At 51.3% G+C, this 24,478-nt stretch overlaps 1 protein-coding gene across 1 annotated transcript; it reads left to right on the top strand.

Moving 5' to 3' along the window:
* Positions 1-22,563: 22,563 nt before the first annotated feature.
* On the top strand, positions 22,564-24,191 carry LOC308269399 (DNA dC->dU-editing enzyme APOBEC-3H-like; the record flags this gene model as incomplete). The annotated part of the gene is made up of 4 exons (XM_080704783.1): positions 22,564-22,632; positions 23,558-23,822; positions 23,923-24,044; positions 24,141-24,191. 4 exons carry the CDS (start codon positions 22,564-22,566, stop codon positions 24,189-24,191), a joined length of 507 nt encoding a protein of 168 aa, XP_080560909.1.
* Positions 24,192-24,478: the final 287 nt, after the last annotated feature.

Raw genomic sequence — 24,478 nt, 5'->3', positions numbered from 1 at the left:
TGTTTGAACCTCACATGTGCCAAGAGCTCCTTTATGCTTCGCACAAGAGTGGTTTTGGCTCGCTGAGAGCAGAGCATTAGCTCACATGTGTGGGCACTAATCAGGGCTTTTCTACTCTGAGCGCTGGATGGAGATCGCGCACTGCCCAGCAGCGCTGTCTGATAAAGGACCTTTGTCAACACCTTCTGGGCTCTCTGTCCAAGCAACCTTTATCCTTATCTTTGCAGCTGGTTCCTAAGAACCTTGGCAGTCCTGTGACTTTCGTGTGAATTTGCGTAAGGAAGACATCGACTCTGTGGCTTTGGTCACCTCCGAACCTTTAGTAAGGAGAACAACCAACCTTCCCTTAGAAAGCGCTATTTTGTGCTTGTTCTGGAAAAACTGGATTGGTTGCTTTGGGGGAAGAGAGTAGAACACATTTTTATGGCTTCGGGCTAGTATTTATCAGTTTTCATTGTAACTAATATTTCAAGGGCTAGGGGCAAAGGCCTAAGAAATACAACTCGCAAGTATTCCTCTTTGAACACAGGCTCATAATTTTTGTTTATGGTTCTATTGCAGAATCATGACCCAAACATCTGTCTGTTCTCTCTCTCTCTCTCTCTCTCTCTCTCTCTCTCTCTCTCTCTCTCTCTGTAGTGCTGGGGATGAAATCTAGGGGCCTTCTACCTCCAGGCTACACAGGGTCTCACTAAGTTGCCGAGAGCCTCACTAAGTAGCTGAGGCTGGCTTCAAACCTGTGTGATCCTCCTGTCTCAGCCTCCCAAGTGCTGGGATTACAAGTGTGTGCCGCCACCACACCTGGCTTGCTCTCTCTTTGTATTGGTGATTGAACCCAAGGACATTCTACCTCTGAGCTACACCCCAGCCCTTTTTATTCTAAAATAGGGTCCTGCTAGATTGTTGAGGGTCTCGCTAAGTTGTTGAGGTCTCGAACCTGTCATTCTCTCATCTCAGCTTCCCGAGAACTGGGATTACAGGCATGTACCACCACGCCCCGCTCTGTCTGTCTTAGACGCTGCGTCTTCAGCAGGGTGTCCTGGTGCACCCTTGGAATCCCAGTACTTGGGAGGCTAAGAAGGGAAATCACAGGTTCACGGCCGGACTCGGCAATTTAGTGAGAGTGAGGCCTTCCAGAACTCAGCGCGACCCTCTTTCAAAATAAAAGAATAAGCCGGGCGTGGTGGCGCACGCTTGTAATCCCCGCGCTTGGGAGGCAGAGACAGGAGGATCGCACAGGTTCGAAGCTAGCGGCGCGCGCTGGCTTAGGAGACCCTGTTTCCAAATAAAAATGTAAAAATAGGTCTGGGAGTGTAGCCCGGAGGTAGAAGGGCTTCCAGGAACCCCAGTACCACCAAAAAAAAATAAATAAATAAAAAATAAAAGAATAAAATAGGGCTGGAAGTGTAGCTCAGAGGCAGAGTGCCCTCGGGCTGCACCCTCAGTATCACACACAAGGCAGTTTCACAGTCACGGTTACCCACACATGCCTGGGTGTCTGCCGAGGAGCTGTTCGGCCACCGCCGTCGTTACTTGACATTTTGAAGGACTTCTCCAGCGTCATTAATCCATTTTTGTGAATTAGAGATACAACGCGATATAAGGGTGACCGTGAAAACCCGAAGATAGAACATCAGCAGTAACTTGAGAGTTACTTGGGAGACGCTAGCTTCTGCCGATCTAATCTTTTTTTCTAAGCAATACATTCCTTCTGATTGCTTTAAGACTTTGTGTTGATTTCTGGTTCTGAGGCTTCACGGTGGCATTTAAGATGTTTCTTGAGGGGCAGGATGGGGAAACTGTGAGGTCTGGCTGGAGAGGACCAAGAATAACGGGACTCAAAATGGTGGGGGAAAAAGAGGAATGCCCCCTGACCACTGCCCTGCCCCGAGATGACCTGGTCACGAGTCCACCATACCAGCCCCGACTATGTGAGGAAGGGGCTTCTGACTCTCGTGGACTCCTTCCCCATCAGTCCCCTCTTAACAGCCTTTATCCCAATAAACCCTGTTCTTGTCTGTCCAGCTGTGTTTCCTTTACCCCCATATTTCCCAACATAGGAAAGGTAGAAGCAGTGGGAAAGTGGGCACAGCTTGGAGAAAACACATCAGAGCTGGGTGTGGCGACGCATGCCTGTAATCCCAGTACTTGGGAGACTGAGACAGGAGGATCGTAGGATGGAAACCAACCCTCAGCAACTCGGTGAGACCTGTTTCAAAATAAAACATGAGCCGGGCGTGGTGGCGCACGCTTGTCATCCCGCGCTTGGGAGGCGGAGACAGGAGGATCGCGCAGGTTCGAAGCCAGCCGTGCGCGCTGGCTTAGGAGACCCTGTTTTCCAAATAAAAAAGTATAGAAATAGGTCTGGGAGTGTAGCCCGGAGGTAGAAGGGCTTCCAGGAACCCCAGTACCACCAAAAAACAAAAACAAATAAACAAACAAATAAACCATGAAATGATGCTGGGGGTATAGCTCAGCGGTAGAATGTCCCTGGGTTCAATACCTAGCACCACCATGAGAAAAAAGAAGGAGAAGGAGAAGGAGGAGGAGGAGGAGGAGAATGGTGGCACCAAGACACGAATTTTCCAGTGTCGTAAAGCCTCGTAAAGCCTTGTGGAAACACCAGCTGTGTGGATTCCCAAGGAATGCAACGTGGGGAGCCCTGCGAGCCCAGGAACCAAGGCCGAGCGCGACCTCAGCCCTCGCTGGTGCTCAGTACCAGCTTCTGAAAGACCTTGCTCACCGCCTTGCCCGGCAGGGCTGACAGTCTGCATGTTTTCCAGATGCTCTGAAACCCTCTTAGAAAAAAAAAAAAAAGTGGCCAGGCGTGGTGGTACTCTTCCGTTATCTCGGTACTTGAGAGACTGAGACAGGAGGATCACAGGTTTGCAGCCAGCTTCAGCAACTTAGTGACACTCTGGGGAACTTAGTTGGAGACCCTGTTTCAAAATAAAAAGGAAGAGGGATGCACTTGGGGGACCCGGTGAGAGTCTGCTTGTGGGTTCACCTCCCAGTACAAAATACTTTTTTTTTGGTGGTGCTGGGGGTGGAACCCAGGGGCTTTTCTTCCTCCGAGCTACACTCCCAGACCTATTTTATACTTTATTTGGAAACAGGGTCTCACTAAGTAGCTGAGGCTGGTTTCGAACCTGCACGATCCTCCTGTCTCAGCCTCCCAAGCACTGAGATTACAAGTGTGCGCCACCACGCCCAGCTTATTTATTTATTTATTTTGTACTGGGAATTGAACCCATGGGCATTTTACCACTGCAACTACATCCCTGGTCCTTTTTCTATTTTTGTTTTTTTGTTTTGTTTTGCTTTTTGTACTACGGTTCCTGGTAACCCTTCTACTTCCGGGCTACACTCCCAGACCCATTTTTATATTTTTATTTGGAAACAGGGTCTCAAACCAGCGAGGCTGACTTCGAACTTGCACGATCTTCCTGTCTCTGTCTCCCAAGCATGGGGGTTACAAGCGTGCAGCACAACGCCCGGTCTTTTTAATTTTTATTTTGAGGCAGGATCTCACTAAATTGCCCAGACCGGCCTCATTACAGAGGGCCTCACTAAGTAGCTGCGGCTGTCCCGGAAAAGCGATCCTCCAATACTCTGGTCTCAGTCTCCCAAATGCTGGGATTACAAGCGTGCGCCACCACGCCCAGCTTCAGACCGAGCAATTTAGCAAGAGCTTCAGCAACTTAGTAAAACCCTGTTTCAAAATAAAAAGTATGTCTGGGATGTATAGTACCAAAAATACATTTTAAATATGTATATATGAATAATATCAACAACTAAATGTCTAGTCACAGGTTGGAAGAAAGTATTCGCAATGCATATATTGGTGGTACTGGGGGTGGAGCCCAGAGGCTTTCTACCTCCGAGCTATACTCCCAGACCTTTTTTTTTTCTATTTTATTTGGAAACAGGATCTCACTAAGTTGCTGGAAGCCTCACTAGGTAGCTGAGGCTGGCTTCGAACCTGTGCGATCCTTCTGTCTCAGCCTCCCAAGCGCGGGGATTACAAGCGTGCACCACCACGCCCGGCTCAAGTATTCGCAATGCATATAATGGACAAAGGATTAACATTAAAAAAAAAAGCTTTGATTTTTTTTTTTTTTTTTACCATATTGGGGATTGAACCCAGGCGTGCTCTAGTACTGAGATGGGGCATCTAAGGTGTACCTCATAGGTAGAGCACCCTTGGGTTCAATCTCCAATACCCACCCTCCTAAAAAAAAAACAGCTTCGCCGGGCGTGGTGGCGCACGCTTGTAATCCCCGCGCTTGGGAGGCAGAGACAGGAGGATCGCGCAGGTTCGAAGCCAGCCGCGCACGCTGGCTTAGGAGACCCTGTTTCCAAATTAAAAAAAAAAAATGTAAAAATAGGTCTGGGAGTGTAGCCCGGAGGTAGAAGGGCTTCCAGGAACCCCAGTACCACCAAAAAAAAAAAACAAAAAAAAAAACAAAAAAAAAACAGCTTCAACTGGCACACAGACGGAACCGAATTCCTTTCCTCTGCGTAGATGACAGCCAGTCATTTGTAAAAAAAGAAATCCATCTGTAGCTTTAAATCTGGGATAACGTTATCTAGTCCATCTTGATGGTGAGCACAGGGTGGCTGTTATATTCTGTATTTTTCTCTGCATTTGCCAAATCCCATAATTGAAAGGTTATTTAGGAAGGAAGAGAGGGGTCCAGATCCTGACTTGCCGGCCGGGAGGTGGAGCTGCAGACCCGGTCCCCGAGGCGTCTGTGCAGCGCGGGGAGGAGGGCGGGCTCAGCAGCGCCCCCAGGCGGCCGCCCCGCGCCCCTGCGCTGCAGCCGCTCCGCCCGCACCTCGACCGGCTTGACCCCGGGCTCCTCTAGGACCGGATCGGGGGCTCCTCTAGGACGGGGTTGGTCCTCAGGCTCCTCCAGGGGGCCGAGCGCGCGGCAGAGCAGCCTGGAATCTACGGCTCGCAAGCGCGAGGTCAGCCCCAGCAATTTAGGCAGACTGTCTGAGGAGTGTAATTCAGTGGTGCAGGGCTTCTGGGTTTAACAATCCCCATTAAGGAGGGAAGAAGGCAGACAGGAGGGGACACACACACACACACACACACACACACACACACACACAGGAAAAAAGGGGAGGAGGGTAAAGAAAAAGAGGGAGCCAGCGTGGAGGTGCACGCTTGTAATCCCAGCATTGGGGAGGCTGAGACAGGAGGATCTCAGTTTGAGGACAGCCTCAGCTACTTAGCGAGGCCCTCCACAACTCAGTGAGACCCTGATTCAAAATAAAGAATAACAAAAATAGGGCTGGGGGTGTAGCTCCGAGGTACAATGCCCCTGGTTTCATCCCTAATACTGCAAAAAAGTAAAAATAAAAATAAATGAAAAGAAAAATGAAAGAGGGGCTGTGTTTCTGGAAAGACAATCGCTCGGCCTCCACGCTTCTCTTCCAGGACTCTTGTTGCCTCTCAGAGCTTAATATCTAACAGTGGGCTCACTCTTCCACGCTGTAGAGCCCCTGGGAAAGCATGGCTCTGAACCCCGGGGGTTTCTACCTCTGAGCTACACCCAGCCCTTTTTATTTTTTATTTTGAAATAGGGTGTTGCTAGGTTGATGAGAGTCTCACTACTTGTGGAGGCCGGCCTCAAAATTACAAAGCTTGTAATCCTGGGATTACAAGCATGCACCACCACAACCAGTTGTTTTATTTATTTGTTTGTTTATTTATTTATTTATTTTTGCAGGTCTGGGGATGGAACCCAGGGGCATTCGACCGCCGAGCTATACCCCCTACCCAATTTTTTATTCTTTTTTTTTTTTTTTTTTTTTTTAGTTTGGCTCTTTCTGAGTTTCTTTTTTTTTTTTAAATTGGTGCACTGTATTCATACATCATAATGGTATAAAGAAAATACTTTTGTAGACATACATACACACATCACCCAGTTCGCCCCTACCCGATCCCCACCCCGTTCCCTCCCCATCCCTCCTTTCCATGCTTGGCTTAGTGGTTGACATCTAGTATTATAGCAATTTATCCAATATTAACATTGATAATCTCACATAACAGTTTCATTTGTCTGATACCAAGCTTTTGATGACTTAAAGATAACATTTTAATATTTCTTTTTGCTTTCTTTCTTACCAGAGAATATTTTTTTCTTTTATTTTTTTAGGTGAAATTATGATACATTTATTTATTTTTCAGAAAAAATCTATCCTAATATGGAATATGGACTCTAGATACCCAAAACAATCTCAGAAAAGATCAAAGCTAGAAGATGTATATTTTCTGATTTCAAACCATATAAAGCTACAATAATTGAAACAGTGTAGTACTGTTCTAAAGGCAGATATATAAACCATTGGAGTTAAATAAAAGCCTAGAGATAAATTCTTCCATATTTGTCAAGTTATTTTTGACAAGGTTTTCACGAACATTTGGTGGAGGAAATAATAATCTTTTAACTAAATATTGTTGAAAAATAATAATTACATAAAAAAGAATAAAATTGGACCCTTAACTAATTCCATATACAAATATTAACTCAAAATAGATAAAAGACCCAAATACAAATCTTAAGTCTATAAACTTTTAGAAGAAAATCTGGGTCATAAAACCTCACAACATTGAAATTGGCAGTGATTTCTTGGATATGATTTCAATGGCACAGGCAACAAAAGGGTAAACAAACTCCCTAAAAAATAAAAAAATATTGTATATCCAAAGACAATGTAAACAGAGTTAAAAATTACTGATAGAATGGGATAAAATATTTCCAAATGCTATATCTGAAGGTATATTAATATTCCAACTAGAAATCCTAAAAATTAGTAACAATAAAAGCAAACAATACAATTTAGAGATAGGTAAAAGACTAACATAAATAATGAATCTCCACAGATAACTAATCTTAGTTGTCTGTTGGATGGAAAATCTTGTTTCTCTGGTTCTGGTGTGTGTTACCTATTTCTTCTTTGTAGTTAATCTCTTTGAGTATTTTCTCTAGCGCTGGTTTTGAAGACATAAATTCCTTCAGTTTCTGTTTGTCATGGAAGCTTCTTATTTCCCCATCTAATTTGATGGATAGTTTTGCTGGGTAGGAAATTTTTGGCTGGAAGTTGTTTTCTTTCAGAGTTTGGAATATGTTACTCTAAGCCCTTCTGGCTCTCATGACTTGGTTTGGGAAGTCTGGAGTGATTCTAATTGGTTTGCCTCTAAATGTCACTTGGCCCTTTGTTTTTGTTGCCTTTAAGATGGAGGAAAATTTTTCTGCTATTAGTTCCTTGAAGAGATTGTTGATCCCTTTGGTTTCACCTTCTTTTCCCTCCTCTATTCCAATTATTCTTAGGTTAGCTCTCTTAAAATGGGCCCATATTTCTTCAATGTCAGATTCCTGCTGTCGGATTTTTTTTTCTAAATTAGAAACTATGCATTCATTTTTTGAATGACCATCTTCTAAGAGCGAGATTCTATTCTCCATGTGGTCTAATTGGTTGTTTGTACTTTGAATTGAGGCCTTTACTTCATTAATTGCATCCTTTATCTCTTTTTGGCTCTCTCTGAATTCTTTTCAAAACACCTCTATTTTTTCTACAGTTATTTTCCTGATTTGATCTTCTAGAAATCTCTGATTTTCTGTTTTATCGGGTTCTGATGTTGTGGGGTTGTGGGCATTTATTGCTCTATTGTTATTCCTCTTTCCCATGATTTCGGAAGTTTGTGCCTTCTCTGGGTTCTTCCCTGGGTCACTACGACTTCACTTAAGGTGCTCTGGATCTCGAGTCTGTGGTATCTCAGTCACCACTACTCCTTTACTAGGTTGTATCACAGAGTCTCAGACCCTGGGAGTCAATAGAGGCTGCTTTAGACCATGGAGGGTGCCAGGTTGCGCGTTCTCCTATGGTGTGATATCTCTGCAAAAGCCACTCCCCCACTGGGTCAAGTCCCTGGGAGTGCAGTACCGGGATTTCTCCTCTAGGGGCCGCAATTTGACTCACTGTTGTTGAGTGCGCTGATGGAGCTGTAGTGGACTCAGTGAATTCGCTAGTACTGCTGCTGGTGGCAATATGGCGCCGCTGCCACGCCCTCAGCTGTGAGGCTGGCGTATTTCTTCTCTGGTTTTGAGCTCTTCTCTGAGTCCCTGCAGGGTGTGCTGAGCCCAGCCCCTGGGAGTTTTAGATGCTCCCTGCGCCGAAAAATCTGCCAAATTCCGCCCGGCTGTTCCGCAGCGGCTCACCTCGGCTCTCTGCCCACCGTTCCTCTCTGGAGCCTGGTGGGCTGTTGAGTGTGTTCGTCTGGTGCTGTCCGGTGAACTCACCGCTGCCGCCGGCAGTAAGGCACTGCTGCCGTGTCCTCGGGCATGAGGCCAGCATATCCCCTCTCTGGCTCTGAGCTCCGTTCTGAGTTCCCCTCCTCTCTGGGGCCTGGTGCTGCAAGGGAAGATGGCGCCCGTGCCGCTCTGTGCCGCGGCTCTGGCCACAGCACTGCAGTCTGGTTTCTTTCTGGTTTCTCGTTTCTTCAGCCCTCTTTTTCTCTGTCCCTTGTAATTACATTTTTTGTTTCTCTGCTGATGGTGTTTTCTGGCTATGAAAGGCGCTGATTTTGTGGTAAAAGAGATTGGTTGTTAGCAGAGCTCGTTATCCCCACTTTTCTCTGTCGCCATCTTCCCGGAAGTTCTTATTCTTTATTTTGAAACCGGGTCTCACTGAGTTGCGGAGAGCCTCACTAATATCTGAGGCTGTCTATGAACCGAGATCCTCTGGTCTCAGCCTCCCGAATGCTGGGATTACAAGCGTGCGCCACCACGCCTGGCTGTTTTATGTATTTTAAGACAGATTCTCACTACGTTGCTGAGGCTGGTCTTGAACCTAAAGATCATCCTGTCTCAGCCTCTCAAGTACAGGCATGCACCACAGCCTGACTTCTTTTTCACTTTTATGGAGGCAAAATTCCTATCACAGGAGAAATTGTGTTGGGGGACGGCGTCCCATGTCCAGTCTCCTCCTTGGTCCTTGCTGCCCGTCCCGCTCCCAGCCCTCCCAGAGGCTGCCCTGCATTTCTGCAGCTGACCTGAGGATTCCCCTGACTTTGACCTGGAGCTGGGCGGGCGACTGATCGGTCGCTGATCAGAGCCGGCCAGCAGATCAAAGCAGCCAGGCTCTGCCTGCCTCCCTCTGGAACCTGGGGCCTCCTCCCCTCCTCTGCATTCTGTGTCCCTTTACTCCTAAAACCGCCTGGGAGCCCTGGGGGAACCTGCAGAGGAGGACACCCGGGGCAGGGAGACTTCAGCACCCAGCCAGAGAGCAGAAGCACCTTGGGGAGCTGTGTGTGTGGATTACCATGCGCAGGCTTGGGCAGCAGAGGGCAGGTGGGGAGGAACCCGTGCCTGCCACTCAATTAAGATTGGCACTGCTGCTACTGGCCCTGAGCCGTCTGCTTCTCCAAGAACAGCCTCAGGTGCAAAGCTGTTGTTTCCTTGTCTGTGGCATCAGATGCAGGGTGTCTCACGAGACACACAGATGGCTGTGTGCGCGCGGGGTGTGTGTATGTTTGTGTGTGGTAGTGGTGATTGGTCTCCCAGGAGCATTCTACTTCCAAGCTATACCCCTAGTTTTTTTTTTTGTTGTTTTTTTTTGTTTTTTTTTTTTGAAGCAGGGTCTCACCAGATTGCTGAGGGTCTTGTGAAGTGGCTGAGGCTGGCCTCAAACCTGCAATCCTCCTGTCTCAGCATCCCAAGTACTGGGATTACAGGCCTGTGCTACCACGCCTGGCCATGGATGATATTTTAGAGGATCCTGAGCTTGAGGGGGACTTTCCCCCAATTTTCTCTGACATGGGAAAGCTGGAACAGCCCAACATCTCCAAAAGCCCTTTTAACCCCACGCGGGGGTCACAGCCCATAGCTGCTCATCTGAGATCTCTAGCCAGGGCCAACTGTCTTTTCCAGTCTTCTGTCCATGTCTTGCCCTGTCTCGGAAAGCTGTGTCTAGAATGTCCAGTGCGCGATGTATCTTGGACAGGGGGATTGGCTAGGAGCGGCCAGGAAAGTCTTGTTCGACATTATGTTACCCAATATTCTAGGACTACGTGTCACCCACACTGACTTTGAGGGGGCAACATCGCCCCCTTAGGCCCATCAACAATGAGGACGTGGAAACGGTGCCCGAACTGCCTCTGACTCGGGCCGGGTTTAATGGCCAGTCCTACACACTGGCCACGAACAGACCGCATTGCGGAATCGCGTCCAGAGACAAGGAGACCGTGAAAGCCCTTCCAAACCAGTGTACGAGATGAGCACAGCCTCCACACCGGAGGCTGAACTGGGCCTTCTATTTCTGAGCTACGCCCCCAGCCCTTTTTATATTTTTAGTTTGAAAAAGATCTCTAAGTCATTGAGGGTTTTTTTTGGCGGGTCTGGGGATGGAACCCAGGGGCATTTGACCTCTAAGCGACAGCCCCTGCCCTATTTATTTATTTATTTATTTATTTATTTATTTAGTGTGGGGGGGGTTGGGGATGGAACCCAGGGGTATTTTACCTCTGAGCTATACTCCCTGCCCTATTTTTTATTCTTTATTTTGAAACAGGGTCTCACTGAGTTGCAGAGGGCCTCACTAAGTAGCTGAGGCTGTCTGTGAACCGCGATCCTCCTGTCTCAGCCTCCCGAATGCAGGGATTACAAGCGTGAGCCACCACGCCTGGCTTATTTTTTTATTCTTTATTTTGAAACAGGGTCTCACTAAGTTGCGGAGGGTCTCATTAAGTAGCTGAGGCTGTCCGCAAAGCTCGGTCCTCCTGTCTTAGCCTCCTAAGTGCTGGGATTACAAGCATGTGCCACTATGCCCAGCTTTCTTGCTAAGTTATTGAGGCTGGCCTGGCACCTGCAATCCTCCTGTCTTAGCCTCCCAAGTACTGAGATTACAGGTGTGCACTGCCATGCCTGGCTATTATTTATTTATTTATTTATATTTATTTATTTATTTATCTATTTATTTATTTATTTATGGTACTGGGGATGGAACCCAGGGGTATTCTACCTCCAAGCTACACCCGCAGCCCTATTTCTTTACTTCTTATTCTTTGTTTTGAAACAAGGTCTCACTAAGTTGCAAAGGGCCTCACTAAGTAGCTGAGGCTATTCACGAACCGCGATCCTCCTGTCTCAGCCTCCCAAGTGCTGGGATTACCAGCGTGTGCCACCACGCCCGGCTTGTGTCATTTCTTTTCTTTCTTTTCTTTCTTTTTTTTTTTTTTTTTGGTAGTACTGGGGTTCCTGGAAGCCCTTCTACCTCTGGGCTACACTCCCAGACCTATTTTTACATTTTTATTTGGAAACAGGGTCTCCTAAGCCAGCGCACGCGGCTGGCTTCGAACCTGTGCAATCCTCCTGTCTCTGCCTCCCAAGTGCGGGGATGACAAGCGTGCGCCGCCACGCCCGGCTTGTGTCGTTTCTTCAAGTCAAGTAAAGATGGACAAGGAAAGTGCCCATTATGAGTTGTGATTTCAACAGAAACCCAGACTCTAAACCACCAGTCCTGGTCAAAGAGAGCAACATTGCAATTATATTAAGAGATTAAAAGAGAAAAACATGCAATCATCTCAGTGAGCAAATATAGAAAGTATTTGCTATTAAAATATCATTTGAGCCGGGCGTGGTGGCGCACGCTTATAGTCCTCACGCTTGGGAGGCTGAGACAGGAGGACCGCGCAGGTTCAAAGCCAGCCTCCGCTGGCTTAAGAGACCCTGTTTCCAAATAAAATATACAAAATAGGTCTGGGAGTGTAGCCTGGAGGTAGAAGGGTTCCATCCCCAGTACCACCAAAAAAATTTTTATATATATAATTTGAAGCCAGGCACTGTGGCACACGCCTGTAATCCTAGTACTTAGGAGGCTGAGACAGGAGAATTGCATGCCCACCTCAGCAATTTAGTGAGGCCCTCAAAAACTTAGTGAGAGTCTGTTTCAAAATAAAGAATAAATAAAAAGGACTGGGGGTGTAGCTCAGAGATAGACCACCCCTGGGTTCAAGCCCCAGTGCCAACAAATAAATAAAATAAAATGCAAATAGTAACTGAAAGAAAGCAAGGGAGACTATTCTAGTATGAGACAAAATATACTATTTATTTATTTATTTATTTTGCAGTTCTAGGGATGGAACCCAGGGACATTCTGCCTCTGAGCTACACTCCCAGCCCTATTTTTATCCTTTATTTCGAAACAGGGTCTCACTCAATTGCAGAGGGCCTCACTAAGTAGCTGAGGCTGGCCATAAACCGTGATCCTCCTGTCTCAGCCTCCCTAATTCTGGGATTACAAGTGTGTGCCACCATGCCTGGCTTGAGACAAACATACTTCAAATCAAGAAGATTACAAGAGACAAAGAAAGACGTTATATATTAATAAAAGATTCAGTAAAGGTTGGGTGCACAGCTGGGTGTGGTGGTGGACACTGAGGCTGAGACAGGAGGATTGCGATTCGCGGACAGTGAGGCCCTCTGCAACTTAGTGAGACCTTGGGGGTGAAGCTGGGAGGTAGAATGTCCCTGGGTTCCTGGGTTCCATTCCCAGCACCACAAAAACAAAACAAAACAAACAAACAAAAAAAAAACCTGAGTACATGCCTGTAATCCCAGTACTTGGGAGGCTGAGGCAGGAGGACTGCAGGTTTGAGGACAGGCTCAAGAACTTAGATTCTTAGCAACCTGGCTAGGCGCTCTTTCAAATTAAATTTAAATAAAAAAGGGCTGGGGTGTGGCTCGGAGGTAGGTTGCCCGTTGGTTCAATCCCTAATACTAAAAAATTAAAAATAAAATGCACCTATTTCTGATCGGTGGAAATGTGGATGTCCCAGTGATGTCATCCCGTAGCCCTCTGTTTTCCCTGGCAACGGGAACTTCACTCCCGGGAAGTTCAGCCCCAGGCCCCGCGTGCGCCCGTAGGACCGCCCAGGGCCAGCAGGGGGCGCTGCCGCACCGGCCCGCAGCCGCTCCGCAGCCTTCGCGGGTGCCCGACTGGCTGCAGCGGGGCAAATCCTGTTGAAGGACATAATTAAAGTTCAGGAGGATCCTTTGGCGATCCGGACTCTCGCCTCCAGTGGCTTTTACCAGTAGACACACTCAAGTCATCGGAAAGCCCTGTGCGCACCTGTTTTTCACGGCGTCTCGTTCCCCCCACACCCCCGACAGGTGTGTGGGCGCCGCGAGCCCTCTGGTCCTTGAGCCGCTGCGGGGATGCAGAGGCGCCGGTTCCTGCCCCCGCCCCGCCAGCGCAGGTGCCGGCCCCGGGGACCCCCGGGACCCGGGAAGTCAGAGGACCCAAGACAGATGGTTGGATGCGGACCCTCCTGGGGCGCGGGAGCAGATGGGGGCCCCGAGCTGGAATCCTCGCTGTCCACCCCCTGCCGTCTCCAGGCCGCGCAGGTGCAGCTCCCCGCTCGGCCCGCGGCTGCGGGGTGGCCGGGGCGGGGCCCCCCAGCGGTCCATCCTCCCAGGGGACACCCGCCCTGCGCCCCCGCCGGCCACGCCCTCCCTCTTCCGGGAAAATTAGTTACTTTCTTTTTCTCTCGGCAGTCCCCGCCGTCCTGCCGCGCCTGGTCCCTGGGCAGCGAGGGCAGCAGAGTCTGAGCCCAGGCAGCCAGACCAGCCTGGGCCCTCCCATTCCGGTGCCGAACCAGAAAGTAGGTGGGAGGTCACTGCAGATCGGGGGGCTCCCAAGCCAGAGTCCTACGGCGGGAAATGGAGTTCCAGCACCCCAGACCCAGAGCAGGGCGGGGACCAGCCTGCCCGGGGTGCCGAGACCCACCTCCACAGATCAGGTACCCAGCTCCTGACCCGTGCAGCCGCTCTTCGGCGCCCCCACCCCGTGAGTCCCGGTCCTCTCTCTTTTCCAGCCTCCTCTGTGGCTCCCCGCTCCCTCCAGGATCCGGGCCCAGTTCACCCAGTGGCCCCCTGCTGCTGCTCTATGGCCGCCCTGCCCCCACCTCCTGCCGGCCATCTCCCTCCTCACAGAGGGCTGTCTCTTCCCGCCTGGGTAGAGCTGCCCGACCCGGGTCTTCCCCACCCAGCCCCCAGCTCTGCTATCAATCAGACTTTTTTTTTTTTGGTGGTGGTACTGGGGGTGGAACCCAGGGCCTTTTCTACCTCTGGGCTATACTCCCAGACCTATTTTATATTTTATTTGGAAACAGGGTCTCACTAAGTTGCTGAGAGCCTCACTAAGTAGCTGAGGCTGGCTTCGAACCTGCGCGATCCTCCTGTCTCAGCCTCCCAAGGGCTGGGATTACAAGCGTGCGCCACCACGCCCGGCTTATCAATCAGACTTGAAGGAAAAAGTCTGCTAGGAGCAATGGTAACTTTGGCCAGCACTCTGATAGATTCTCTATCACAGCCTGCACTCTTCTGAACACAAAGTCTTGGGGTGAGGGAAACGCTCTCCAAGCCAGAGTAGTCCCTTATCCTGGGCCTTTACGCATCTGTGCCTGTCCTCTTAGCAATCAGGAGAGAAGCCAGCAGCCCCAGGGCACATCCTACGGTTCTGTTATCTTTCTTGCACCCCCAGAAAACATTTCACAAAGATGTATGGAAAAACATTCGACTTCCATTTTCAAAACCTCATCTTTGCCTCCGGCCGGGACACAACCTTCCTTTGCTACGAAGTGGAAATAAGAGAAGGCAACCACACCATCTCCGTTTACAGGGGGGTCTTTGTAAACCAGGTATGGTTTACACCATGTGAGTCTACCTCTCAACATTTTGTGTGTGTGTGTGTGGTCTGGGGATGGAACCCAGGGGCATTCGACCTCCGAGCTACACTTCCAGCCCTATTTTTTATTCTTTATTTTGAAACAGGGTCTCACTGAGTTGCGGAGGGCCTCACTAAGTAGCTGAGGCTGTCCGCGAACCGCGATCCTCCGGTCTCAGCCTCCCGAATGCTGGGAGTGACTACACGCTGAACCACCACGCCCGGCTGTTGAAGATTCATTTGAATGGCTTATTTACTCCACCATAGCTACCGTATTATTAAAACATACAATCGATATACAGTTTTTCACGAGATTGCTTGTTTCTCGCTGACATGAGCTGGGTCTTTGCCTGCGCCTCGGGCTTGGGTCAGAGGAGCACACTTTGGCTGCCCAGTCGGCCCCTGGTGGCCCTGGGCGCAGTGCCGCTCTGCAGTCCCCAGTGCGCCTGGCGGGAGCCGGCTCAGGGTGCTGCAGGGACGCCTGGGAACTGGAGGCTGGGATTCACGGCTGAGTCTGTGCATGAGGGGGAGGGATAACTACGTTCAAAAAGAAGAGAGGGAAAAAGAAGAGAGGGGCGACCTCCTGAAAGCCGTCCCCCTCCCCGCGCCTGTCCCTCCGACCACGAGCTCCTCCCGCCCCCTTCTCCCAGGGCTACGGCCAGAAGCGCCTCCACTCGGAGCTGTGTTTCCTCCACTGGTTCCACGACCACCTGCTCCGCCCGCACCGGTGCTACCGGCTCACCTGGTACTTGTCCTGGAGCCCCTGCTTCAGCTGTGCGGACTCGGTGGCGGCCTTCCTGGCTGCGCACCCCAAAGTGAGCCTGACCATCTCTGCCTCCCGCCTCTACTACTTCTGGTCCAAAGACTACCGAGAGGGGCTTCTATGGCTGCTTGCCGCGGGAGCCGGGGTGGAGGCCATGTCCTGCCAAGGTGAGAGGTGGGGTCAGGGCAGGGGAGGAGAGGCGATGGTGGGTGGTCCCCCATGGGCAGGCTGGACGGGCGGGAGAAGGCCCGCCGGCGCTCACTGCCATCCCCCTCTGCTCTCAGATTTTGAATACTGTTGGGAAATGTTTGTACAGAACAACGGAAGGCCCTTCAAGCCTTGGAAGAACCTGTACCGCAATTACCGCTTCCAGTCCTCCCTCCTAAAGCAGATTCTCAGGTGAGGGGCTCCTGTCCCTCCCTCCTGCCGCCCGCTCCGGCCTCTCCCGGGGACCTGGTGCCCCTGGGCCCCATCCTGCTCTCCCCCCTTCTCTGCCTGTCAGAGCATCCTTGCTCCACCTCCAGGACCTCCTCAGCCGGCCTGGGGACCCCTGAGCTAGCTGCTGTCTCCCCTCACGATGATACTGGAGCTTCTAACCCAGTGACAATAAAAACAAAACCCAAGGCCAGGCCGGAGAGCGCGAACACGGGCAAGGCTTTAATGGGAAGAGAAGGGGGGCTTCACTCTGAGGCAAGGAAAGAGCATTGATGAGGGGAAACCCAGGCAGGTCCCCGGCAGAGGAGGCCGCGCGGGGGCAGGGCTGGCTGATCAGCTAGAGATCTTTACGGATGTCTTCCTTGTGGAGGAGCCTTGGGATACTTTTTTGCCATCTGTATGTACCTGTGATTGATTAGGAATGGGAGGTGGGGCCGGGCACGGTGGCATGGGCCTGTATTTCCAGTACTTGGGAGGCTGAGACAGGAGGATCACAGATTCGAGGACAGCCTCAGCAAGAAGTGAGGCTCATCAACCTAGAGAAACCCTGTTTCAAAAAAATAAAAATAAAATATGGCTTGGGAGTGTAGATCAGAGGTAGAATGGCCCCTGGGTTCAGTTCCCAGTATGTACACACACACACACACACACACACCCCTGGGGTGGGACAAGACCCAGCCATTGACTCTCCTAGTTTTCTGGGCTGAGCAGCGGCGTCTGTTTCTATTCCAGGGAGTTAATCTCAGGAAGTAAGGGCTGCAACCAACGGTACAACTTGTCTAGGGTTATTGTCTAGGGGTTGGTCGGAAAAGCTGTAACATTTGCCAGTTTAAAGGCGTGCAGGTCTGTGGAGAGTGCAGGGGGCTCCCTGGGAACTCTATGGTTTTATTTTTGTTTTTGTTTTGTTTTGGTGGTACTGGGTGATTGGTAAATAAGGGCTGGCGGGTCCCACAGATATATGCATGAGTGCAATATAAGGATGCCCAAAGCCTTTATTTGTATGCGAGTCAGCTGCCCGGGGGGGCGAGCAAGAGAGCGCGCGCCTGTCTGTCTCTGTCTGTGTGTCTCTGTGTCTCTGAGGTAGCAGCAATGGAGGGGAGTGGTCTCCTCTGTGGGAATCACAGAGCTCTGCCTCCTGGCTACGCTCCCAGACCTATTTTATATTTGGAAACAGTGTCTCTTAGGCCAGAGAGGCTGGCTCCGAACCATCGCGATCCTCCTGTCTCCGCCTCCCAACGGGGATTACAAGCCTGCGCCACCACGCCTGGCTGGGAGCTCTGTTTGCATGCAACTTAGGCTGGCGGTGGCAGGGGGGCCCAGGCCTTCTTCCTGAAGATTCAGTGTTCATGGCACCATGTTCTGTCTTAATCTCAGGCTCCTTGGTTGGCAGAGCTTCCGAAATGCAAACTTCAAGTCCAGGTCCTTGAACCCCAGACCTGGGAGGCCCTCAGCGGCCTCCCTGCCTCCCGCTCTGTGGCACCTCCCCCGCGCCCTTCCCGGGAGCCCAGGGGACTGGGGAACGCCCCTCTGCCCTTTGCTTCTCCTTCTGGGTGAGCCTCTCTGTGCAGGAAACCTCCTTGGAGATGTCTCAGAGCCAAGAATCTTTGTTTCTGGGGCGGAGGATGGGGCCCAGGCACCTGCTTTCTCTGCAGCTGGAGATGGGCCCCTGCTCCTGCCTCCCGCTGGCTCTTTGTGACTCTGTCCAGCGTCCTGCTGGGAAACCCAATGACAAGAACTACCAGGGAGGCATGGCCCTAGCCCCCCCCCCCCCGCCCCCCAGCAGCCATCCTCCAGAGGGGGGCTTCTGCCCACGCCCCAGCTGGGCTGACCCACCTCCCTGCCAGTGAAATCAGTTACTCTCTTCCCCTTGGCGTCCTGAGGTCCTGTCACAGGAGGGGCCTGTTCCCAGGGGACGGAGGGAAAGAGAGGAGGTGGGTTTGAGCACGGGGCAGCTGGGACAATGGGCCCTCCCATTCCAGTGCAGAACCAGGAAGAACCTGGGGCCTTGAGATGCGGGGGAGGGGCTCCCAAAGCCAAGGTCCTGCAAACCTTGAGACAGAGAGCAGGGCTGGGACCAGCCTGCCTGGGGGCTGTGAGCCCCCTCCACAGAGGAGGTGGGGCTGAGAAAGTAGAGGGCAGCCAGGGAGGCCCAGCCACCTTAGGTTCACCCACCCCCCACCCCGCCGCTGAGGCAGGAAGGGGGTTTGGCTGCTGCTCAGACAGCTGGAGGGCAAGTCACAGACAGGGACTTTCCCACGGCCGAGGCAGCCCCGTAAGAGGGACGTGGCGCTGGAGAGCCCAGTGCAGGAGAGCGGGGCGTCCACTCAGGCTGCAGAGACCAGGCGGCCCTGAGCCTCCGCTCGGCCTTGTCTGAAGGCCAGAGCCGCTCCCCAAGTGCTGGGTCCCAGGACAGTCTGCGGCACAGCCACGGGGCCTTCTTAAAGCCCCGTGTCAAGCTCAGCTCAGATTTGATATTGTGGATGATGGCGAGAATGTCCAGAGCCCGATGTAAAGCCGTCCTTCTAAATCTTATAAACGCTGGCATTGTTTCACACTTCGTAGCTGGTGGAGGAAAATCTCCGTGGAGGACAAGAGGATATATGTTTCCCATGAAGAAAGATGTTACTAGCTGGGCGAGGTGTCCTTTACCTCTATTCTCAGTCACTGGGGGCTGAGACAGGATAACCAAAAGCTGGAGGCCAGCCTCAGCAACCTAGTGACACCCTGTTTCAAAATAACAACAACAACAACAACAATAATAATAATAATAATAATAATAATAATAATAATAATAGAGGGCCTGGGGGTATAGCTCAGAGGTAGAATGCTCCTGGGTTCCATCCCTGGAGGAAGAAGAAAGGAACAAACTGCCCAAATGTTATTAAAAGACTTCAGCCTTGGCAGGGCGTGGTGGCGCACGCTTGTAATCCCTGCGCTTGGGAGGCGGAGGATGGCACAGGTTCAAAGTCAGCTGCATTTGCTTATATTTGCAAATAAAAATAATATAAAAATAGGTCTGGGAGTGTAGCCGGAGGTAGAAAAAAAAAAAAAAGACTTCGGCCTCGATTGGCCTGGTTTGCCTAGGACTGCCATGTTCTGGAAAACCCCGTGCTAAAATGGAGTCTCAGGCCATGGGGGCGCACGCGTGCTGTGAACGGCCCAGGACGGTGCCTGCCCGCTCCTAGACATCTCACCCAGGACCACCAGACTCACCCTAGTGGGCAGAGACGCGTTTCCATTGACGAAATACAAGGCTTTGTTACTTAAACAAGCTCTCGTGGAGGCTTCTCGTGGGTGGGACTGGTGGCGTTTCTGAGTTGGCCATTAGTCCACTCAGGGGAGGCGGTCCTGGCTGTGTGCAGGGACAGGACAGGGGACCTGTTGCAGCCGTGGTCTGTGCCCTGAACACCAGCTTCCTCAGCCTGAATCCTGTGTTTTCTGAAGGGCCATGGTCACCTGAGCCTGACTCAGAGGTCAGCCAGGTCACGTTTGCCCTGGGTAACATGTCAGAGCATCCAGAGAGACAGAGTCCTGGGGCCCCACGGAGCTTCCTAAGTAGCCGTCAAGACTGGCCATGAATGTCCACCCTCAGTGGACTTGTCCGTGGAGCAGTAGCAAGGCTCTCACCTCGAGGTCCATTGCTTCTGTCTGCACAAAGCCAAGAACATATCAGAAAGAAGCCGGGGGGACCAGTGGCACACGCCCGTGATCCCAGCACTTGGTAGGCCGAGATAGAGCTGCAGGTTTGAGGCTCGCATGCAGTAAGTTAGTGAGACCTTGTTTCAATATACAACTAAAACAGAGGGTTGGGGTGCAGCTCAGAAGTAAAACATCCCTAGATTCAATCTCCAGTACCATTTAGAAAAGAAAGAAGAAAGGAAGGTAAAAGGAGAAAGACAGAGCCCAGCACAGCGGCACACTACTGCAATCCCAGCACTTGGGCGGCTGAAACAGGAGGGTCACAGGTTTGAGGCCAGCCTCAGCAACTCAGTAAGACCCTCGGCAACTTAACAAGACCCTGTTTCAAAATGAAACATTTTAAAAAATGGCCGGGGATGTAGTCCAGAGATGAAGTGCCCCTGGGTTCAATTCTAGTACCAAAAAGAAAGAAAGAATGCAGTCGGGTAGAGAGCTTGTATAAGGCCCTGGGTTGCATCCCCAGTACTGGAAAATTAAACAAATAAAAAGAGTCAAGAGCCGGGCGTGGTGGCGCACGCTTGTAATCCCAGCATTCGGGAGGCTGAGACCAGAGGATCGCGGTTCCCGGACAGCCTCAGCTACTTAGTGAGGCCCTCTGCAACTCAGTGAGACCCTGTTTCAAAATAAAGAATAAAAAATAGGGCAGGGGGTGTAGCTTGTAGGTCAAATGCCCCTGGGTCCTGGGTTCCATCCTCAGACCCGAAAAACAAAGAGTCAAGAGGTTCTGTATGTCCACACTTGCCAGGTCGCTCTGCAATATAATTATTATTTGTGTGTGTGTGGGGGGGGGTACTGGGTTCCTGGAAACCCTTCTACCTCTGGGCTACACTCCCAGATCTATTTTATATTTTTATTTGGAAACAGGGTCTCTTAAACCAGCATGCCACGCCCAGCACTTTTTTTTTTTGCAGTACTGGGCATGGAACCCAGGGGTATTCTACCTCCGAGCTATACCCCCTGCCCTATTTTTATTCTTTATTTTGAAACCAGATCTCATTGAGTTGCAGAGGGCCTCACTAAGTAGCTGAGACTGTCCACGAACCGAGATCCTCCAGTCTCTGCCTCCCAAGTGCGGAGATTACAAGCGTGCGCTACCACGCCCGGAGCTATTTTTTTTTCTTTCTTTCTTTTTTTTTTTTTTTCCAGTACTGGGCATGGAACCCAGGTGTATTCTACTTCCGAGCTACACCCTCAGCTCTATTTTTTTATTCTTTATTTTGAAACAGAGTCTCACTGAGTTGCAAAAGGCCTCACTAAGTAGTAGCTAAGCTTGTCCTCCAACCATGATCCTCCTGTCTCAGCCTCCCAGATGCTGGGATTATAAGCATGAGCCACCATGCCTGGCTTACAATATAATATTAAAAAATAAAAAGCAAAAATAAAATATAAATATAAAATGCAAAAATAAAAATAAATAAAAAGCAAGAAACAGCCAGGTATGGTGGCGTATGCTTGTAAATCCCAGTACTTGGGAGGCTGAGACAGGAGGATCACAGGTTCATGACCAGCCTCGGCTACTTAGTGAGCTCTCTGCAACTTAATGAGACCTTGTTTCAAAAACAAAGAATAAAAAATAGGGCTGAGGGTATAGCTCAGAGCTGGGTTCAATACCCAATACCACAAAAAAAGAAATTAAAATAAATTTTAAAAATAGGGCTGGGGGTGTAACTCAGAGGCAGAATGCTCCTGGGTCCCCAAGTACTGAAAAAAAAAAAAAAGCAAGATACAAAATTGAATTCTCTATAGTTTAATCACATTTAGGGAGAAAAAAAAAAGCCAAAGAGCTAAATCCTTTGGGCAAAGTCTTTGTCACATACTTCCTTGGTAACAAGAGGGTTTTGTTGGGGGTGATTATGGGTTTTTTTGGGGGGTTGCTTTTTGTGATACTAGAGATTGAGCCTGGGGGCATGCTATACTCCCAGCCCTATTTTATTATGAAACAGGGTCACACTAAGTTTCCGAGGCTGACCTCAAACCTGTGATGCTCCTGTCTTGACCTCCGCAGTCAAGTGTCAGGTGACAGGTGTGAGTCACCACACCTGGCCACAGGTTTTTTCTGGACACTGCCTCTGCGCTTTGTGCACCTAGGACGGCCACCAGGGTGTCCGAGCAACAGAACAGAGTATGTCTAGCCCTCCCCCAGAGAGGCCCGGCGTTGGGCACACTGGGATGCAGACGCCTGTGGGACCCGAGGGGGAGTGTCCAGCTGGCAGCTGGGCAGAGGGGCTGGGCTGGGGCTCCAGACAGAGGAGTGGGCAGCGCGGGCAGCTCTGAGCCTAGGAGGGACACTTCCTTGCCCGAGAGGAGGATGCACCTGGTCCCCACCCAGCCGGGGAGCATGTGACCAGGGCGGCCTGTCCCCATGCAAAGCAGCCTGGGCTGGGGGTGCCCTGCAGGTGGGGAGAAGCGGAGGTCAGAGAAGGAATGCCCCCTTGGGCGGCTCCCCCTCCGGTCTCCCCCGCTTCCCAGGGCTGAGTTGGGGCAGGTGCCTGAGCCCAGCTGGGTGATTTGGCATCTGCCTTTCTCTCCCCGCACACAGAGGCGCGAGGAGGCTGAAAGAGGACGTATTCTGCATCCAGTTTAACAACCAGCGCCGGGTCCCACCGCCCTACCACCGCAGGATGACCTACCTGTGCTACGAGCTAAAGCTCAACGGCTTCACGCTGGCCAAGAACTACCTTAAGAACAAGGTGTGTGGCGGGGCGGGTGGCCTGGAGGCCCCCAGCCACCCTAACCTTGCTTGGCCCCAGAGCTCCCCACATTCCTTCCCGTCCCTGACCTGCACCTTGCAGAGACTGTCCCCCCAGCCCTGCCCCAGAACACTGTTCCAGCCTCTTGTGGAGAAGTGCAGCTATGGCCTCAGAGAAACCGCAGCCTCTTCCCTGGGCCTCTCCTCCCAGCCTCTATCCCTCTCCCCACACCCGCTCCTGATGTACCGGGCTGAAACAGCTTGGACAGCTCCCGGGGAGCGTCCCAGTGAGGACACAGAGGTCCCTGAAGTGGGACTGTGCCGTGGCAGTGTGGTCTGGTCACGGACCCTCTCCTTCAGGCACCGGGGTCCTTGTCCCATTTAGAAAAAGCCACGCTGGGCCTGGTGGTGCACCTCTGTACTCCCAGGACTTGGGAGGTGGAGACCAGAGGACCACAGGTTCGAGGACAGCTTCTGCAAGTAGTAAGATTTTCATCAACCTAGGGAGGCTCCGTTTCCAAATAAAACTACAATAGGGCTGGGGGTGTAGCTTGGAGGTTGAATGCCCCTGAGTTCAATCCCCAGTAAAACACACACACACACACACACACACACACACACACACGCCACAGAACTGGGCACAGTGGTGGAGGACTGTCATCCCAGTACTTGGGAGGCTGAGACAGGAGGATCATCGATTCAAAGGCCAGACTCAGTAATTTAGAGTGAAGCTAGAAAAAGCTATGGGAAATTTCAGTACTTGGGAGACTGAGATAGGAGGATCCAAGGATTAAGGCCAGCCTCTGCAACTTAGTCAGTAGTCCCTCAGCAACTTAGTGAGACCCTGTTTCAAAATAAAAAATAAAAAGGGCTAGGAGTACTGGGTATGGTGGCAAACGCTTGTAATCCCAGCATTTGGGAGGCTGAGACAGAAGGATCGCAGATTTGAAACCAGCCTCAGCTACCTCCACAACTTAATGAGACTCTGTTTCAAAATAAAGAACAAAAAATAGAGCTGGGGGTGTAGCTCAGAGCTAGAATGCCCCTGGGTTCCATCCCTGGTACCATTAAAAAAAAATACTGTGGGAATTTGGGGACATTGAATTGGGGGTGCAGGAAGAAGGGGCTTCCCCTTGGCTGGGTGAGATCCCCCACACTAGAAAATTCCCAGGACAGCCCCTTCCCCAAGCCCGCCCAGGACATCGGCCTTCTGACCCCTGCGACCCGTTCCCTAGAAAGGTCTCCACGCAGAAATTCGCTTCATCGAAGAGGTCAGCTGCCTGCTACTGGACGGGACCCAGAAGTACCAGGTCACCTGCTTCGTGTCGTGGAGCCCGTGCCCCGAGTGCGCGCGGAGGCTGGCCGAGCTGGCCCGCCACCCCGGCCTGCGCCTGCGGGTCCTGGCCGCCCGCCTCTACTACCACTGGGCCCGCGCCTTCCAGGAGGGGCTGCAGCAGCTGTGCAGAGCCGGTGTGCTGGTGGCCGTCATGGGCCTCCCAGGTAGGGAGGAGGCCAGTGGACAGGCCCCCGGGATGGCCTCGGGAGGGGTGGTCCTGGGAGGATCCCGCCCGCCCTCAGCGCCGGCCCCCTCCCCACTCAGAGTTTATAGACTGCTGGGGCCGCTTCGTGAGCCCGGAGCAGGGACGCTTCGAGCAGGTGCGCTGGGACAATCTGGAAAGACACAGCGACAGAATCCAGAAGCGGCTGGGGCGGATCTGGAAGGCAAGGCGCCCGCCCTCCCCTCCCTCCCTCCAGTCCTGTGCCCCTGCCATGCTCGTGCCCATTGGCGCGCCCCAACTTCTCTTTCTGTCTCCACAGTCCTGGGGTGTGGATCAATTCATCGATGACTTGGAAAAGCTGTGGCTCTGACCCACACCACCCTCAGACGCAGGAGGTCCAGGGCATCTCACCCAGGGACACAAGCTGCTGCCGCAAAGAGGAAGCCCCGGGCCAGGAGTCCTCTCCTTCTTCCCACATGGACTTCTTTTTTTGTTTTCTTTTATAAAAATGGGTGCATCGTTTTTAAAAATTAAGGTAATTTAAAATCCTTTACAACCTGGGTTATCACTGGTCGAGTCGGCGCGCACCTGTAATCCCAGTACTTGAGTGACTGAGGCAGAATGACCACAGGTGTGAGGCCAGAGATGCTATCTTAA

The sequence above is a fragment of the Muscardinus avellanarius genome (genome assembly GCF_963383645.1).
Source record: "Muscardinus avellanarius genome assembly, chromosome: 11".
NCBI lineage: Eukaryota > Metazoa > Chordata > Mammalia > Rodentia > Gliridae > Muscardinus > Muscardinus avellanarius.
This window is presented reverse-complemented; position numbering and strand designations above follow the sequence as displayed.